Raw genomic sequence first — 19,994 nt, forward strand, 5'->3', positions numbered from 1 at the left:
GAAACACAGACGAGGGAACTCCTCAACGCTTTACAGTAGTTACCTTGTCTTTTCAGCAGATCCTGCCTTCCGAACTGATGGTGGAATCTTTAGTCAACAAGCAGACAAATCTAACATTTTAAAAGTGCTAATAATTAATTCTGAATTTTAAATAACCTACATAGAATAAAACAAATAACAGAACCATAAGTAGGAAGTTATAATTCCTTTGTTTCAACAAAGATAGTCAAATGGCTTAGCAACCGAACTTCCCTTCTAAATTAATACGGCCTATTGTCTCCATGGCCTAAATTCTAAAGTTGTTTGTTCTGCCAATTCTTAAACAACTGTATTAAATGCGGCGTGCGACAGTGGTATCAGAATTTTTAGTGCTTTTTTATTAATAGATTAAGCGCTTGAGTTAATAAATACATATGATCTCTCAGATGTTTTGGACCACTTAAGAATTTTAAAGTTGTTTTCGACAAAACTCTATTATAGACTTTACTATGCATATTTATATGTTGGCAGTCTTTTGGAATTTACACGGACAATTTCGTCGTGGCTAGTTACCATCCTGTCGGCAAAGATGTAACGCCAAGCTACTTTAACATTTATTTGGTACCTGGTACGATTCAGCGTAGAAACCTTCAGATGAGTGGAATAAACTTGTAGTTCTTCCAAGCACGCTTCCATATTAGACTGCATCGTCACTTAACATCAAGTGAGAACACAGTCGGGGCTAACTTGTCTTTGGTTCAAAAAAAGAACTTACCTACTCTTCTCTAACAGTCTCTGTTACAAGAGCCGCTATTTATGCTTATCGGATGTAAACTTGAACTTAAAAGTCGCGTTATCATTAACATTCATTATTTATGTTATTGTGGAGGGGAGGTATCAGTATTGGTATTAATAAGAGGGTAATTGATGACTTGAGCTCAGTTGTTTGAAAGGCAGCGTGGACACCGTCACGCTGCTTGATTTTGTCCAATATTGTTCGTTGTAATTATTAATAATGTTTTGTGCTGTAATTATTGATAATGTTTTATGTTGTAATTAATTGATCATAAATTGTTTAGTGTGGGCGTGGAGAACATGAACATTCTAAAGGGATCCCTTAAACCTACTCCCAAGGTCACAAGTCCTTGGACCTGTTCGAGGTGTTTCCTCTACCACAAAATAATGGTACAATCACTGTCTCTGCTACCCGTCGCGTCACTTGCTATGCTGATGCCGTTTCTCAAATCGCGCCTTCATTCGCGAGCGTATTTGGAGCGGACATAAGAAATTGTCTCTAATGCGTAGCAGAATAATTTATTAGGACATTCACAACAATGTAGTCCAAAGACTATCTATCCCTATTTGGTGTAGGTACTTCAATAGCTACTTATTTTGCGTCATTGCACCCTTTGAAAGAACTGAGGACTATAAACATAGATGAAACTACGAACATCTTGATTGCCTTTATTGTTTTGTGCAGTACGTCTTAGTCCTAAACGACCACGCGGTCAATTCTATAATTGCAAATGCATATCGCATTGCATATTCACATGAGATAGCATCGCTAATTTAGATGCGTATCTAGACAATACAATCCATAAACAATAATCCTCTACGTCAGGGACGCTGAACATTTAAAAGTGAAGTCTCATTTAGTGCAAAGAAAATTTCATTTTATATAAATCTCTGGTTTATATATACATGAGCTGTGATAGCCCAGTGGTTATTATGACCTCTGCCTCCGATTCCAGACGGTGTGGGTTTGAATCCGGTCTGGGGCATGCACCTCCAACTTTTCAGTTGTGTGCATTTTAAGAAATTAAATAGCATGTGTCTCAAACGGTGAAGGAAAAACATCGTGAGGAAATCTGCATACCAGAGAATTTAATTAATTCTAGGCGTGTGTGAAGTCTGCCAATGGCCAACGTGGTGGAATATTGGCCAAACCCCCCCTCATTCTAAGAGGAGACTCGAGCTCAGCAGTGAGCTGAATATGGGTTGATAATGATGATATATCTCGAGAGGCGACGTCGGGTGTTCAATCCTAACTAGGGACTATTCCACCCAATTCCCATGTTTTATGACACAGGTTCAGGTCCCCAGCATTATTCTGGTGAGATTCGTCAAACCTGCTTCATTTAATGTATTACCTAGTAACTCCCATCTTTGGTCTCCTCCTCATTACGACCTGGACTTGACGGATCTTTCATCTTGAGGTATCTATTGAGCAGACAATGTCCAGTTGTTATGCCTGCTACTAGTGCTATATTCTTTTTAATTAATATTTAATTGTTATTGTTACCTTCAATAAAGTAGTTAAATAATCTTGGTTAGTAATTCACCAATTCAATCACAATCACATTAAGCATTTCCTGATTTCGTAAATCTCTGGTGGTTTTTTTTGATATGTTTTGAAATTTCTTTTTTAAGAAATAGTTTATTATTACTAAAATCAATCGTAATAATGTAAAAGTTTGACTTTAAATAAGGTATTTTAACAAATTAATTTGTAGAGACCGCAAGTCTCGACAGCCACGGTAAATTAACTGAAATTCACTTTTTAGTTTGATTATAAAGGAAGTTTTCGTAATTGAGTCGCTTCAAAAATTCATTTTCGGTTTGCCATACCTGCTTTACCTATATTATTCATAGTGCAAAACCGTTGGCTATAGTTGGTTAATCGATGATAACTATCTATAACGATTCATTGTCCCGTTTCGTGTGTTGAATTTGAGTAGAATAATGATCAAGGCATCGCAGTCTTACATGGGCCTAGTCTAGTTGAAAGTACCTACTACCACCATGGTTCATATCTTATAAAGTCATCATCATCATCATTAACAGCCGATGGACGTCCACTGCTGGACATATGCCTCTTGCATGGACTTCCAAACAAAACGGTCTCGAGCCGCGAGCATCCAGCGGCTCCCTGCAACCAGCTTATAAAGTAGTTATATTGATTAGTCGAAAATATTTGTTCTAGGGGTAAATCTACATCATGATAAACTCATTTTAACGGTCCACTGAAGAGTCAGTCGTTTTCAGTAGAATTCAGTAACTTTGACTTATGTTAGCTACTTAATATAATTAACATAAAAGTAATAACAACTGCATTTTGGGTATTCCGTAAAGTCATAATGTCAAGTGGGCAATGTCATCTATCTACTTTATGATATCCACGAAGGGTAGTAGGCACCAGATGATATTTTTAACCTGAAATCTTAATTTTAATCAGTCAGGTAGATTTTTTTATTATCTACAAGTTAGCTTTTTCGTAATTACAATGTCTGAATTATGGAATTTAAGATGGAAGCGGGCTAGCTTGTTAAGAGGAAAATCCACACCCCTTTAGGTTAAATTTCGAGGTCGGCAAATCGCTTGGCGGTTCGTCTTTCCTGTGGTAACTAGCCACGACCGAAGCCTTCCATCATCTAGGCCTGGACCAATTGAGAAAACCTCAATCGGCCCAGCCGGCGACTGAACCCAGGACCTCCGCCTTGTAAGTCCACCGCGCATATCACTGTGCTACGGAAGCCGTCTAGAGATAGGGAAATAAAAAACACTAAAATAATAACCAACGATTGTGTAATTAAGAAGGTACTTGTACTTCTAAGCCACACAGTAAAGATCATACAGAAGTGATCTTTGCAAGCAGCGTGGTGAAGGCGCTGAAACCCATAAAAAAACAAACTTCACGCGTCTCCTTGTATGCAGATAACAAAACAAACTTTTTTCATAATTTGTATTTCAAAATTAAACACTAACAACAATTACGTATATTAATATAGGTATTATCATTAAAAAAATACTCCATCTTATTTCTTTCGTTTTTGTGAACAGTTTTTAAATTATTTAAAAACATAAGACGCCATTTTTCTTGAATAATATTTAAAATTACTGATACGACGCTTCGTGTCGTACTGACTCGGGAATGTATTACTTTTTAACCGACTTCCAAAAAGGAGGAGGTTCTACGTTCGGCTGTATGTATGTTGTTTTTTATTTTTTTTATGTACGATTTTGAAAATTCTTTTTTTGTTTTGAATGGTTTTATTACAGGGTGGTCCTATTTTATTTTTATAGACGTTTCTGAAAGAACCACAGAAATTTTGTAATTTAAACGGCTTGAATTAAAACATGACACTGGATTGGCACCGCCTTCAAACTGATCAGAAGGTAGCACATAGGTAAGGAGTTATTTCTTGCTTTTTAGTTTAGTTTATTTTTCGAGTTGAATTTTTTTTATTAAAATTTTTTTGAATTTCGTATTCGGAGCGGCTACGACACCGTCGTGTTCCGTACGCTCTATCTGTATATTATTGACTAGGTGAACCGCGCGGTTTCACCCGCGTGGTTCCCGTTCCCGTAGGAATACGGGGACAATATATAGCCTAAAGCCTTTCTCGATAAATAGGCTATCTAACACTGAAAGAATTTTTCAAATCGGACTAGTATTTCCTGAGTTAAGCGCGTTCAGTCAAACAAACAAACTCTTCAGCTATATAATATTAGTATAGATTAATCTGTGCGATTGAGTAAGTAGTAAGTACTAGCTATTAAGAAGGTAGATACTTGTACTTCTAGGCTAAGTGGTCAAGTCTTTTGTGGATCGATGGAGTCCTACAGACGGCACTTATGTTTTATTTATAGGAACGGATTTTAACTCAAGGTTTTGTTATCTTTAATTAGCATTGAATTAAGCTGCGCTTTGTTATATAAGTAGATACATATAATATGACTGTATGTACCTACTTATTTAAATACTAGCGGACGCCCGCGACTTCGTTCGCATGGAAATCAATATAAACTTTCAACCCCTATTTCACCCTCTTTCTATTTTATTTTCGCAATAAAAAGTATCCTATGACCTTCTCCGTATTATAGTCTTAAACCGTGCCAAGTTTCATTTGAATTCATTCAGTAGTTTCAGCGTGATGCCCGAATAACAAAAAAAAAAGACGGACAGACAGACAGACAGACAAAAAATCGAAAAAAAGTATTATTAGCTTCAGTATCGATTATATACTTAATGCCCCCCAACAAAAATTTTCAAAATATATTCAATGTACAGAATGTACAAAATGTACGCTGGCGTCCGTTATGCCATGGCAACGTTTGTTGTTACAAATGGTATAAGTAAAATCTCAAATTGTGAACAAATGTATAGAATTTGACCAGTTTTATTAGAAGTATAGATTCGAACGTACGAGTAATAGTTTTACTTTACAACTATGATCATAACTATGATCATAAAGATAAAACAATGTATCAAAGAACGAGTAGTTTTTTAATTGATTCAAATTGGTGCGAGATTTTAAAAGTAATTAGAATGTATCAACAATTGATACTTAGTTCAAAGAGCGTTCTTTATATAAAGAAATATGTATATTTGTAAACCATATATCATCATCATTATCATCCAATTTTAATGGCCCTACTACTACTCTCTGTGCTTGTACTTGTTATGAAGCTCATACTCACCACACTGTTCCAATGCAGGTTGGTGAGCACACAATTTTATAAATGATAAAATAACTTTCTTAGTAGTTTAGCATAGTGTTAAAATAAATAAAACCATAATCCATAGTTAAAGCCCGGGATCCGTGAAACAAAACAAGTGATTACTACCGTCGTCGGATCGAGACAATGTACCACGCAATTTGTAGGACATTGTGGTTGTTAAGTAATATAACTATTAATTTAGCAACAGTAAAAAAACATCTGGTTAGTAACAACTTTTGTTAACTTTCCTCCTGCAAACTTGTATCAATAAGAAGATTATTAAAAGTTGTTATTAACTCGCTGATTTTCAGCTGTTTCTTATTTAATAGTTTTCTACTTAACAACCACAATGACCTACAAATTGCGTGGTAGGTACATTGCTTCATTTTGACGCTTAGAAATTTTTATTATCTAGTTAGCTACCTAAATCAAGAATTTTTGTAAAAAGTTAAGCGTCTCATCAAGATGTAGCTACTCACGGAAAATTAACTTGATTAGGGATGATAACAGTTTTTTAAATTGTATATAAATTAAGAATATGCTAATAGTAAAGCAATTTTGTAAAAGTAACAGGGTATCTGCGATCATTACTTTCGGAGCTACAGGGATTTAAAGGGTCAGATTTGCGGCGCTGCCGCGGATCACTGAAAATACAAAATGGCACGAACTAATGACGTCGTAGTTAATGTAATGATCGTTAGATTTGTATGTGCGTTCAAACAAAATTACTAACATTGACCCTATTTACCCGAATGTATCATAAAAATCAATATATTGAAACCTAGTCATCATCCCTATTAAAAAATTTGTTCCACGGATCCCGGGCTATTAGTTTTGAGGTACATTCAAACGAGCAGGCGGAACTTGTGCCAAAACACAACTTTGGGGAGTTGACACGTCGAACGTGTTTAGGAAATGAGGTAGACGTGACTTTAGGGAAATGTTTAATATGTATGGAGTCCTCAGTACATATACCTACAGACTCGCGTTATTTCTGTGTTGTAATTTTGTGATGTAACTGCCTTGTTGAGTTTCTAACACGCTTATATTAGCTTCGGTATCAACCCATATCCGGCTCACTGCTGAGCTCGAGTCTCCTCTCAGAGTGAGAGGGGTTAGAGCAATAGTCCACCACTGTCGTCGAAAATTTTCTGGTATGCAGGTTTCCTCACGATTGAGACACGTGATATTTTAATTTCTTAAAATGCACACAATGGAAATGTTGGAGGTGCATGCCCGGGACCGGATTCGCGCCCACATCGGCACAGTCGGCCAGCTACGTCCGGGAAAAATCGACGCAGACAATTTTCACTGAGAACGTTTTGGAAAATAGCTAAAAGCTTTTACAGCTCGACGCAAAACTCGAAGCAGCCTTACAAACTAAAGGCATATCTAACCACTGGCTATTTGTCCTGATTGACTCACTGACTGATTTATGAACATACTCGAAAAGAAAAACTACTAATAAAACTTTCAAGTAAGTATGTCGAAACGATACGGCGAGTTGGTATAAAAAGGTGCGGTTCGGAATATATGCATATTACATCCCCGCTTACATCAAAGAGCAATATTATGTAGGTATTAATCTTCAAAGGCTGACTCATTTTACACGTAATAAAATATGTAGGTCGGTGAAATTGAGCGTCACGTGGAATTCACCAGTTATGAATGTTTTACGCCCTTTTGCGGAATGTCTCTTGAAAGTTTATACGTACTTTTTTTAAACCCTGACGCAAAAAGATGGGTATGAACGAACGGATGAAGCGATTTGAAATAAGTTTTTTTTTTGTATTAAAGGTAACTTATAGGCGAGTGTTCTTTGATATGTTTGATGAAAATCGGTTGAGCCGTTTAAAAGTTATGTGAGATTAAAGTGGGAAGACGAATGTCTGCAAATATACTCGAGTAGGGTCTCAAATGAAAGCGCAGTCTTTATTCTAGTATATTAGTATTAGCATAGGGACGTGATAGTCCAGTGGATATGACCTCTGCCTTCATTTCGAAGGGCGTAGGTTTGAAACTGGTTCGGAGCATGCACCTCCAACTTTTCAGTTATGTGCATTTTAACAAATTAAATATCATGTGTTTCAAATGGTGAGCGAAAAACATCGTGAGGAAACCTGCATACCTAATAATTTTTCTAATTCTCTATGTGTGTGAAATCTACCAATCCGCGTTGGGCCAGTGTGGTGGACTATTGGTCTAACCAGGGACTCGTGCTCGACTGTTGTTAGTCCTTGACAGCGATCTCACCTGCAGACCAATTTCACTAACTTTGACGTATGTTAGTTGATTTATACAATTTTTTCATTATCTAAGTAAGTCATATGTAAGTCATTCTCATGATTTCAAGTTTTTTTTTCGAAATTTGGATAAATTCTTGCAAGGGAAACAATTCAACTGTGATGAGTCCAAAGCGCCTTCAAAGATTTTGTTGATTCCCGTCTGAATGGCTTTTTCAGTAAAGGCCGTAAAGGGATCAATGATCTAGCTTTATGATGGCAAAGGCGCATAGATAGTAATAGTACTAGATAGCAATAGTACAATATAATAAATATAATATTACATTTAATAAATATCGACTTCCTCGCTTACAAAACGCCAATATTGTATAATTATATGTAAAACATTTTCGTCATTCTTAGCGTGTAAATTCACCACTGGTTCCACCATGCTGGTCCAATTTAGGTTGGCGGGCATAGGGTGATAATGTTTTCTTTTTAAGCGACTTTAAAAAAAGGAGGAAGTTCTACGTTTGGCTGTATGTATGTTTTATATTTATGTATGTTCAGCGATATTTCCGTCATTTTCAGTGTTACAAATATCATGCAAATATTTATGTAGGTAGATCAAATATTTACGGACTATAAGTAGATAAGTTTTAAATTAGATAATTGATACCATAATTTATTTGATAATGGTGATAAAATCAATTGCCTTTCCAAACCGATGGTAGCGTCTCTACTTACTGACAAACAATATGGGTATCAAATGAAAGAGCTTATATTAACGAATTCATTTAATTCTACAACAAATTAAAAACTTAAAATATAAAAAGTACAAAATTTAACCACATGGGTATTATTATATTTTATCAAGATATTTACAATAACATTTTTACAGAATTAATTAAAAAATTACTGGTATCATTTTATACGATCTTTTAATTTTGGTGTAGGTACTTACTAAACTAATAACTACTTAAAAGGTACTTAATCTTTGGAAATAGGTATAGATATGTATAGACAATTATAATATATTAATTATACATAATAATTTTTATCTATCCTCAAACACAAAATTTAAAAAAAAAACATAAATATATAATAACTAATAATAATACAATGCTGTAACAAAATTTTTAAAAAGTTTTTTTTTTGCAACTTAGCTCCCTACGAGTATACTTTGTAGTAATGATAAAACATAGAAAAAATATTCATGTACCTTCAAAAGGTCAACTAACTAAGTTTTTACTGAATTTTAATAAAATGTAAATGGTTATTATATTAAAAATCCATTGAATACAAAAATGATTCAAGATCTTCATTTCCTTTGTAAATAAATACTTGTAGGTTATTTTGTTAGTGTACAGCAAAAAATGCAAATTAATATAATGATAGGTGACATATTAAGTGTGTGTTACCTTGATATGTCATAATTATATGTACACTGTCGCATAATGGACGCATAGTACAACTTTGTCATATTATATCTGCAAAAATAATAGTTGAATTGAAAATTACTATGATTGAGATGATCAAGCAAAATGAAAATTCCACGTCATAATTTACACAATACATAGTAATGTCATGAATTTACGAGTAAATATTCAATTTTAGTTGTGATTTAGGTTATTAATAAATTTATTAATTTTTCAATTTTCTAAGTCGAAAAGTTCGACATTGTAGAGTACTAGAGCGAGCATAAAATTCCATATTTATCTCGGGAATCTTTTTTTGTGTGTTACCAAGTTAGACCATTAAGGTCTAAGATTACCAACGAGCCAAAATAAGCGCGTTTATTCATAAGTGGAATACTCATGAAAATAAACTTTACATACTATTATTTCATAAAATAATAAGAAATATCCAGAATTTTGCGTGTTTTATTTTCTCGTGATTGTAATTAACACACGGTGCTAAAAACGCACTTTAATTCGGTTCCCAGAGTTTCGTGTCATCGTAATGGGTAATTTTAGCCCCTTGTATTACAATCTACGTTACAAAGTCTGGTCACAAAAAAAATAGTTTATACGCCATTCTCAAGTACAAGATTTACAAAAATACCTTTAGTGGATGGAATATCTGGAGAATATAAATATTATACGTAACTAAGCTATTTATATTCAAGACGTATCTATATACGTATTATGAATTCGTTACCTTTCAGTCAGTGGATATGTAATAAATATATTAAATGGTTTCTTTAAATAGATATTATCAGCCGTTGTGACCAGCGGCAAGTAGGTTTAGCGCAATATAATTTATCAACACTTTGATAACATCGTGATTTGTACTTAATCTGAGTAAAGAACGAGTAGGTACATTTATATCATTCGCAATGATGAATTTAACGACTATGTGCGGTGTCTTTTAAGTTTTATAAACATACATAATTATTTGACTCATTAAAGTTGTGTATATTTTTTTATAACAAGCAACAATATAAAACTAATAAGGGTCTTTAGCCATATGGCACGTCGATTCTCTTTCTACAAACGCTCACGCTTCGAGAATTAAAAAATGTATGCGAATGACATTTGCTATCATGAGGTCACGTGATCGGTCGGATCTGTCATTCCCATTAATTTATTTAGTTTTCGAATCGTTCAATGATAATTTTATACTATAGATAGGTTACGTGCCTTGCTGAATTTAGCTACACCGCTGAGCGCACACATGCACAATTTTGTCATTCATTCCATTAAGAGGCACAATTATCCGCCCACTTTAATATGACGCGAGTATATTAAAATGGGCGAATATTTCTGCCACTGAGTATATTTATGTACTTATAGGTACAACAAAACTAGACACTGTAGGCGTTATATCCTAATTATTTGTTTATATAACGTTCATTGTTTTATAAGCGACTAAATGAAATTAAGACAAATAAACACATTTGCCCGCCGCATTGTTGATGCAGTAGTGCCCATTCTCAAGTATTAAATATCATTGGGATCGTTAGCGTTTGTAGAAAGCTATTCGATGTGTCACATGGCTACAGGTCAAAGATATTCCTGCTAAATTTACATTCGTTCCGATAATTCGTATCATACCTGTAGTAACTTAGATCAATTATTTGGTCTTGAAAATGTTATGGTTTTCTTTACATTATCTCTGCTCGTCTGGTATTGATAGGGTTTGGAAGATATGCTTGTACCAGAATTCCACAGTCTTGCCCCAAGCGCCGAGCGTTGAGTCGTCAAGTTTCAGTACTTCAATGAACATTTTTACTATGACGCCTTTTAAATCCTGCAAATTATAGAAATCATTCAGAACCTTTCCATATAACGTTTTTTGATTTTATTTAATGACTAGCAGATGCCGCGCGGTTTTATCCGAGTGGTTCCAAATCGGTTTAGTAGTTTCGGAGTCTATTCAATGCAAACGAACAAACAAATCCTTTCCCTTTATAATATTAGTATAGAAGTATAGATAATGTAGCTGTTGTATAGAGTTAAAAATCATCAGCTTTGTTAGTCAATCTTCTTTATTTTTTTTTTTTATTATTTACAAGTTAGCCTTTGACCACAATGTCACCTGATGATGTAATCTAAGATGGAAGCGGGGTAACTTGTTGGGAGTAGGAAGACAATCCACACCGGAGGCCAACGACAGACAAAATCTAAAAAATATAATAAGAAAAATGTAGGGGTAGGGTAGGGGAGGGGTAAGGGTAAGGTAGGGGGTAACGCTAGTTTACAATATTATACTAACGTGAAAATCTTTCTCCTGTATTTTCCTCTTTCCATGCGACTCTCCGAGCTTCTGCATCAGTGCGGCCACGACCTCTGGCTGGTCGAGGGTGCTGACCGCCAGGTTGAGCGACGTCATCAGGCTTACCACGTGAGCTTTGAACTGTATGTTACTGTCGTAATCATCCTCGGACAGGTTCCTTATCATACGGAAGTATTGCTTCGCATTTGGATACGCGCGGAAGTATCTGGTAAAAAAACAAATTGGTTATTTAAAAAAAAATCATGTGAGTGCCCTAGTTAAACACCTTGAGCACGCCACTACCTGGCGCTATATTACCTATCCCTTTGGATGGCAAAGCAGATGCTTAACATAAGTGTCAAATAAGCCCTAATTCTTGGGTCACCTGACGCATAGATTAGGTTTCAGACAACACATTTGAAAAAATTAAAAACAATAAAAATACATTTAACATATTTCTGCCGCTAAGCAGCATTTTTTTTTACGTCTGGTTGTCGATACAGTTACATGAGCCTTAGCCAAGTTAAGGGAGATAAAGTTGCGCTGTACTCTACAAAAAAGTTGCTCTATAATAATAATATGTCAATGACTTAGGCGTATTTGGGGATGACAGATCTAGATCACGTGACCTGTCGATAGCAAATGTCATTCCCATACATCTTTCTAATTTTCAAAGCGTTAGCGATCGTAGAAAAAGAATCGACGTGCCACTAGTGCTAGGAGGGCAGAAAACGCTAAAAGCTAAGGTAGAACTTCTATTAATATTAGATTATAAGTAATATAATATTGGATTCTTTCCAAAATCACAATATTGAAACGGAAATCTTGCCTAACCAGAATATATCGGAATAAAAGCATTGTTTGTTTTGGCATTCGAAAATTTTTAAATGTAAAAAAAATTGGCAGGCTGTTTGTGATTATAAAAAGCTTTTGACGTTAATGAAAATTAACAACTCTCGGTATCAAATTACTTTTTCAATATTTTTAAAATGTGTGGGTTAAATATTCCTTTCTTTCTGACGTTAATTGAACTCTAGTATTCTTGCATAACTGAGAAAACCGGGATACCAGAAAAAACGTACCGCCAAGCGATTTAGCGTTTCGGTACGATGTCGTGTAGAAACCGAAAGGTTTTCATGCTCCTCCTAACAAGTTGGCCCGCTTCCATCTTATATTGCATCATCACTAACCATAAGGTGAGATTGTAGTCAAAGGGTAACTTGTAAACAATAAAAAAAAAGTCCATTATTTTACTAGCAGTGTGGATGCACCCTAAGACACAGTAGCACGCATTCTATTATGTCGAGCAATGTAAGCAATAAAATGTAATTGAATCACTGCAGTATTGTGTGCCACTTGCTGACATTCGTTTAGAGTTACTCGTAAATTGGGCGCAATAAAGATTTTAATAGCAATCAATACTATACACGAGCTATGGCAATTGTGTATCTGATAAATGTACTTAATTCGATGTTTTTTTTCCGATTTTGTTATGTATGTTCGATTTAAATTTATTCGTAAAAGTAGCTTGAGATTAATCTGATAAAGTAAACAATATTTTAATAAGCAATTAAACGAATTATCGTTTGTTTCGGTAAATGTGTTTTACATATACATCTTAAAATATTTAAAAATGTGTACTTATGTGTATTTGAAAAGTTTTGGCTTAACGATTTTGTTATACAGGTTGTCCCATAATGGTCCAAGTTTAAATGGAAGATACGTCATCTATCAAATTAGTTTTTATTATAATTATTATCAACCCAAATTCGGCTCACTGCTGAGCTCGATAGTCTCCTCTCAAAATGAGAGGATACTCGCCAATTAGTTCACCACTCTGGCCCAATGCGGATAGGTAGACTTTACACACGCAGGGTGAATTAAGAGGTATGCAGTATGCAGGTTGTTCCTTGAGACACGTGATATTTAATTTCTTAAAATGCACACAACTGAAAATGCATGCATGCCTCGGACCGGACTCGAACCCACACCCTCCGGAATCGGAGGTTTATCTGGCATCTGGGTTATCACGGCTCTCAAATTTGTTTTAGAAATCGCAAATAGGTTTGTAGGTTATGCATAATACGAGGCTTGGCTTTTCCTTATTTCATTTAATCACCTTAATTTAAAAAGGTTCATAGAAAACAAAACAATTAAAATTTGAAATATATAAATCTCTATCTCTCTACAAAGCTCTATTTTGTTTTTAAATAACGAGATAACGTATTTTTTGCTTGTTATGAAGTAGCCGGGAGCAAAATAAGAAATGAATATTAAATAGAATATTTGTTTATGCTACTTTGAAGATAAAGTGGCTTAATGTGGCGTTTGCATATTATTTTTATTTATTTATTAGACTAAACAAGTTTAAGGTCATGGTCATAATATATATACAAACACGTTAACGGCATGATATTAACTGGCTTGTTAAAAAAGAAATATTTTAATGCAGTAAATCAACGATATTTCATACTAGTATAAAATAAAATATACTATATACTAGTATAGTATAAAATCTTTGTAACAGATTTACTATTAAAAAAACACTGAATACTAATATTAATTAAAAAATTTACTTAACAAAACAAAAGGAGAACAAATTATAACCCTTTATTACGAAGGTATGCTCTAGGGCAGAGTTTCCCAAAATGTTTTTTCTCATAGACCACTTTAAAAATTATGCTGTATCCGGTAGACCCCCTGCTACATTTCTACATAAAATCTTAATTTCCGAACCGGTGATAGAGTCAGAACAAATTGACTGACCTGACGTTTCAAAAATGCTTGTAAACTAAATTTAGTTTGAATTAAATTAATGAGGAATTTTGAAATTTTTACAACAAAGCATTCGAAATTTCTGATCAACTATGTTGCGGCTGAATCCACAGCCACCATGAACTAACAGTAGTAACTTTACTTTTTGATATCCACTTAGGTACAGTGCAAGGAACTAATCAATCCATACTTAAATGTATTTTATTTAGAAAATTCCTCATTATCCATTGCCAACGATAACCCGCATGGTAGGTCCGAATTCGGTATCCACTTACATGGAGGGAAGTATAACCCTTCAGTGTGCCGTTAAGATGAAAATGATGGAATACCAGGCTGCAATTTTCAAATATTACCTTTTCAATAACTCCGTGCCCACTGCCACGTTGTTGGCATGTACTGGGGCCCAGGACTTCTGCACAGCGTAGATGTCGCGTCTGCTCAACCCCGACACAGAGCTCACCTCGTCCGGGTCCCCGCCCCACCATAGCTGGCTCACCAGGCTGCCCATTTGGACCTGATCACAACCATAGAATTAGGCAAAGCAATAGAAATGGCGTATATTCCGTGAACTTGCAGCCACGCAGGTTGCCAGGTCGCCGAAATTAGAAGCCGGACAGTCCACCCAGTTTTGCCTGACATTTGGGTAAAAAGGCTGGACAGCCTTACTATACCTTATTCAGGATTTTGTGTACATCAGTATTAATAGGTAGGTACGACAGTTCTTTTTAAGTAATATCATGCATTCTTGATTATTACCGTAAATTTTGTTCCCACACACACTCGTCGTTTGCTAAATGCAAAGCCTAACAAAAGCCGTACAAGCTGGACACCGTTTATTTTGGCCGGACACGGAATAGAAAAACCTAATTTTTCCGGTTTTATCCGGACACCTGGCAACAATGGCAGATGACATACATTGTACACCTCTAAAATAAAAACGTTCGTGCAAAAAGCTTAAAAGGACTCGGCGAAAGGATCGATTGATTAGGTGTCCATCGAATATGTATGCTACCGTTCATGACGTCGCGCTGTTCTACTGTGAATGCACTCTCTAAAGCAGAAGATCCCAAAGTTTAAAGATAGCGGTACACCCATCAAATACACTTAATATATAATCCAATATCAAATGGTAGCATCCAATCTGTGGTAACTGTGGTAGATGTTAAATAATTTCGCGGAACCCTAGAGACTCTTATACGGAAGCCCGACTTAAATCACTGCTCCAATGAATGGTTATCCGATAAAAAGTCCACCATTATTGTGTTTGTCGCTTTCCTTGTCCTGGCTTTCTTTGTATTCACATTAAAAACTTAGATTTCAGTGGATTAATGGTATGTTTTCCAAAAATAAAAGGACACAAGCTCCGCAGATACTAAATACTTTGTCAAACACTATCAGCTAACGCGTTCTATGCCCGGGCGTAAACTGCGCAATTTTGTCTGCAAATTTGTGATCGGGATGCGCAAAAGCATTTCCAAGCGGCAAAAAAGTTGTTTCCATAAAAGCTTAGAATTTTTGAGTAACTTTTATGTACAAATATAGTAGGTACATCTTTGTAAGTTGGCTTTCCATAATTTCGATATAATATTGATGAATAATAGGTACCTTATATTTCGGGGGGGTGGATGGTGTTATGTGGATGGTACGTTTTCCTTAAATAAAAGGACACAGGTTTTTGGTAGTATTCTAGTCAGCCAACTAATTCCTTATACCCGGGCGTAAACTGCGCAGTTTTGTCTGCAAATTTCCGATCGGGATGCGCAAAAGCATTTCCAAGCGGCAAAAAAATTGTTTTCATAAAAGCTTAGAATTTTTGAGTAACTTTTATGAACAAATTAGTAGGTACATCTTTGAAAGTTGGCTTTCTATAATTTCGATATAATATTGATGAATAACGTAGTGTCGTTTTTCTTATCGTTGTTATAATGTAAGCGTATTTCATCATTATCGTAATTAATAATTATTGTTATCTACTGCTCTACAATTAGACCTCTCTCACATTTCACACATCTGCCTTGACCTTTTTATGTGGAACTGTTATTAAACGAAAAAGGAATTTAGAGCTAAATTGACTGCGGTAGGTAATAATAAACGTTTTGCTACCATCGTTTGGTGTTTAATTTGCTTTGTAAGTTGTTATTATCCTAAGAATAACAACAATATGCAGGATTTTGTAACTGAGTAAGTAAAATAGTATTTAACATATTAATACTAAAGCATCAATATGTAAGTTTTTTATATTTTTTTTTATTTAAAGACAAGTTAGCCCTTAACTGCGATAGAAGATGAAAGCAAGCTTACTTGGAAGAAGTAGGTTCATCTACCCATGTCTCGGATGGTTTCTACGTGGCTTATAGCCAAATAGACCTGATCCCATTAAGAAAATATAAAATCCTACACGGACCCAAGCTGGGAATCAAACACTCAGTTGAGAACCACTGCCAACTTCTAGATCGTCAAAATTAAGAAATTATTGTTTTTAATGAATAAATTAGATTTTTTTCAAACAAATTTAAATTTCTTAATTAACACCCACGAATGTTAAAATTTACTTGTTTATCGATTGATACGAGAGGGACTCACGTGGTTTATTTCTTGTATTAAAAACAAAATTTGCACACGACGTCAATGTAGGACGAATACTGCAAATAGACTATTGGTACTTGTCGATAAATTACAGCTTACTTGAAGATGTCTCGCTGATCGATGTGATGACATTGTGACCTTATTATCGATATAAACTACTCTACTTTATACTATAAGGCGATTTAAAAGTCATTGTTATGGTGATCTTGTTACTTGTATTTTATATAATTTTACACTTTTATCTAAAGTGCATATCCCACAGGACTATGCACGTGAAACCACGGGGTGTTTGCTAGTCGTTCGTGGTTGTCAACACATATCTGGATCTCTGATGAGCTCGAGTCTCCGAAAGTCAGTCTAGCAAATGAGAGGTGTTAAGCCAATAGTCCACAACGCTGGCCCAATGCGGATTGGCAGACTTCACACACGCAGAAAATTAAGGTAATTTTCTGGTATGCATGCAGGTTTCCTCACGATGTTTTCCTTCACCGTTTGAGACACTTGATATTTAATAATTTCTTAATATGCACACAACTGAAAACGGCTCTGTTTGCTAGTAGTTACTTAATTAGCTTATTAGATGTTGTTTAATTACCTCCTATAAATTGCTATGCAAATCCCATTAAATTCTGTCTATACATTCTAAAGATTAGCCCGGGCAAACAGACAGACAAAAATTTAAAAAAAAACCAAATTGTGTTCTAATATCATTAAGCAGAAGCAGTTATTAAAACACAGTTATTTTGCAATCACAAACAGACATTTCAATTTAATTTATATGTATGTATTTAAATATTTATTATTATACAGAATGTCCCGTAATTGATTGATATAATATGCAAATAACACCACCTAATTATTTTTTTTTCGGATTTTTCAAATTTATCCTTTTTGAATCAGTTTTTTCAATGCTGTAGCTGTTGTAATTAAGATTTTAAAGATCTAATCATAAATTACCAATGTGTCTGTATTTATCCCATTGGTGATAATAATACTTGTCACAAGAATGCACGTAGCTCAGGACCGCGGTTTGTGGTAAAGGCATCAATGGTTACAATGTGGAATTGTAGAGCCATGATTATTTTTAGTGGATGAACCATTCAAACATTCGTACGTATAAATGTGGACACGTAAAAGGAAGATATTTCCTTCCCTGTGCGTACATAACTAAGTTGGGTTTCGCATTGGAGGGCGTGGAGGAATTTCCAAATTTGTCGCGTCTGAGGTAATCCCTATGTTTATGTAATTACTAGTTGACGCCGCGCGGTTTCACTCGCGTGGTTCCCGTTCCCGTAGGAATACGCGGATAGTATCCTTAGCCTTCCTCGATAAATGGGCTATATAAAACTGAAAAAAATCTTTAAATCGGACCAGTAGTTCCTGAGATAAGAGCGTTCAAGCAAACAAAGAAACAAACTCTTCAGCTTTATAGTAGTATGGATATGTGATATAATCCGCTACCTTAGTACCCATAACACATGCTATACCCTTAACTTTGGGACTAAGAGTTGATATCTGTATTATAAAGTACCTATCAGTAGCGAAGACTGAAATTTTCTCGTAGACAACCTTTGTGGTTGTGGTTTTTTAGTCAGAATGGATTTTCGATTGAGTACATTTAATTATGTATGTCCGTAAAACTCGTCGATTTTTTAAAGGTAACCCGATAGGCATTGGATTGTTAGGAAACATCGCCCCTGGTAGGAAATGAGGATGAAGGTGGTAGAAAATGGTAGGTATATTGCGATTTTTCCTGGTGGTGTTACATAAAGGTGAAAGAAAGAAAGAAAGAAAGAAAAAACATTTATTTAAAAAATTGTGCCATACACCACAATGCCTAATTAAGCACTATTGTTGTGTCTGATGCTTCAACCACCTGATCAATTGAAAATCAAAACTAAAGTAGTTGAAGCATCAAAAACCACTTCGTTATGTTTGGCACAACCTTGAAAAAAGGTAACAGCTCAGCATTGTGCCGCATAAACCAAGCAAAGTACTTGGCCAAGCGGCGCTGATTTTCAGCTGCTACCTCGATCCAGGTGGTAGGAAGAATCTTGTTAAAGCACGAAGCAAGATGAAGTTTAATGTAACTTTGTAACTTAACCACATGTTTTGTGAAAATAAACGATTATTTGATTTGATTAAAATCTATAAATTAAATCACCTTGGGTCCTTTTAAATTTATATACTTGCACCCCCATTTTAATAGAATACAAAAAGTAGGTATAAAGGGGATAAAGTTAATGAAAAAGGAGAAAGTTTATGAAATCTGGGGATTAGGGACGAAATCCAGGACACCCGGCAGTTAGATATAAAATATTTACTATATAATTAAAGTTATTCATATACATATATATCACTCATTATTGATATAGTTATAAAATTATTAAAATTAGCACGTCCTTGAAGGCGAAAACATTGTACATATACTTTGTCATCTTTTGTCACCACATTGTTTTGTGCAAATAAACGATGATTTGATTTGATTAAAGTCTATAAATTAATCAAATAATCATTATACTTAGATATCATTGAACATCTCGAATTAATTAAATAGTATAAATAGATTTAATTATCATCAGAAGCCAAGAAAACATTCGCAAACAAAAAATACCTTTTAAAAATCACTTGTAAAACATTTAGGTTATGTATATCTCACTGACACGATTTTTTAATAACAAAAAAATATATAAATGTGCGTACCGTTTGTGTATAATCCGGTCAATATGTCAACTTTCGTCAACAAACACGTGTATTTATACGGCGTGCTATGTACGTATGTAAGGCACGTGTAGTTTGGTGCGAGCTGGACGCGGCACTAACGAGTTTATATTGAATTATAGTTGATAGCTCATGCTTTCATATCAGTTGGTTCTTAAATATAATCGCAGAACGTCGCAAGAACCGCGGGAGATAGCGCGACGATTCTTCTATTTCACTTATTTTATTTTATTTATTTATTTATTTATTTATAACAACTTTATTGCACAGAACAGAAAATAACAATAGAACACATACATTTTTAGGCAAAAGGCGACCTTATCACTAATAGTGATCTCTTCCAGGCAACCTAAACATAAATAATCTAAACATCCTGTCAGATGGGAAATGGCAATAATTTTATAAATTTTATATTGATACTCCACGCCTGTTCCCGTGAAAATACAGGGATAAAATATCATTGTCATTAACAACCCATCTTCGGCTCACTGT

General features: G+C 34.9%; 1 protein-coding gene across 2 annotated transcripts; it reads right to left on the minus strand.

Moving 5' to 3' along the window:
* Window positions 1-8,693: 8,693 nt before the first annotated feature.
* On the minus strand, window positions 8,694-19,629 carry LOC112048117 (cytoglobin-like). Of its 2 annotated transcripts, none has more exons than XM_024085499.2 (4): window positions 19,485-19,629; window positions 14,549-14,709; window positions 11,421-11,646; window positions 8,694-10,955 (listed from the first exon to the last, which is right to left on the minus strand). In XM_024085499.2, the coding sequence occupies exons 2-4, from the start codon at window positions 14,701-14,703 to the stop codon at window positions 10,815-10,817; spliced, it is 522 nt and encodes a 173-aa protein (XP_023941267.1). In that variant the 5' UTR covers window positions 14,704-14,709; window positions 19,485-19,629; the 3' UTR covers window positions 8,694-10,814. The 2 variants fall into 2 exon arrangements, with proteins under 2 accessions (XP_023941267.1, XP_023941266.1); XM_024085498.2 differs by lacking the exon at window positions 19,485-19,629 and adding an exon at window positions 16,779-16,871.
* Between the last annotated feature and the right edge of the window lie 365 nt (window positions 19,630-19,994).

Source organism: Bicyclus anynana, chromosome 11 (assembly GCF_947172395.1).
Source record: "Bicyclus anynana chromosome 11, ilBicAnyn1.1, whole genome shotgun sequence".
Taxonomy (NCBI): Eukaryota; Metazoa; Arthropoda; class Insecta; order Lepidoptera; family Nymphalidae; genus Bicyclus; species Bicyclus anynana.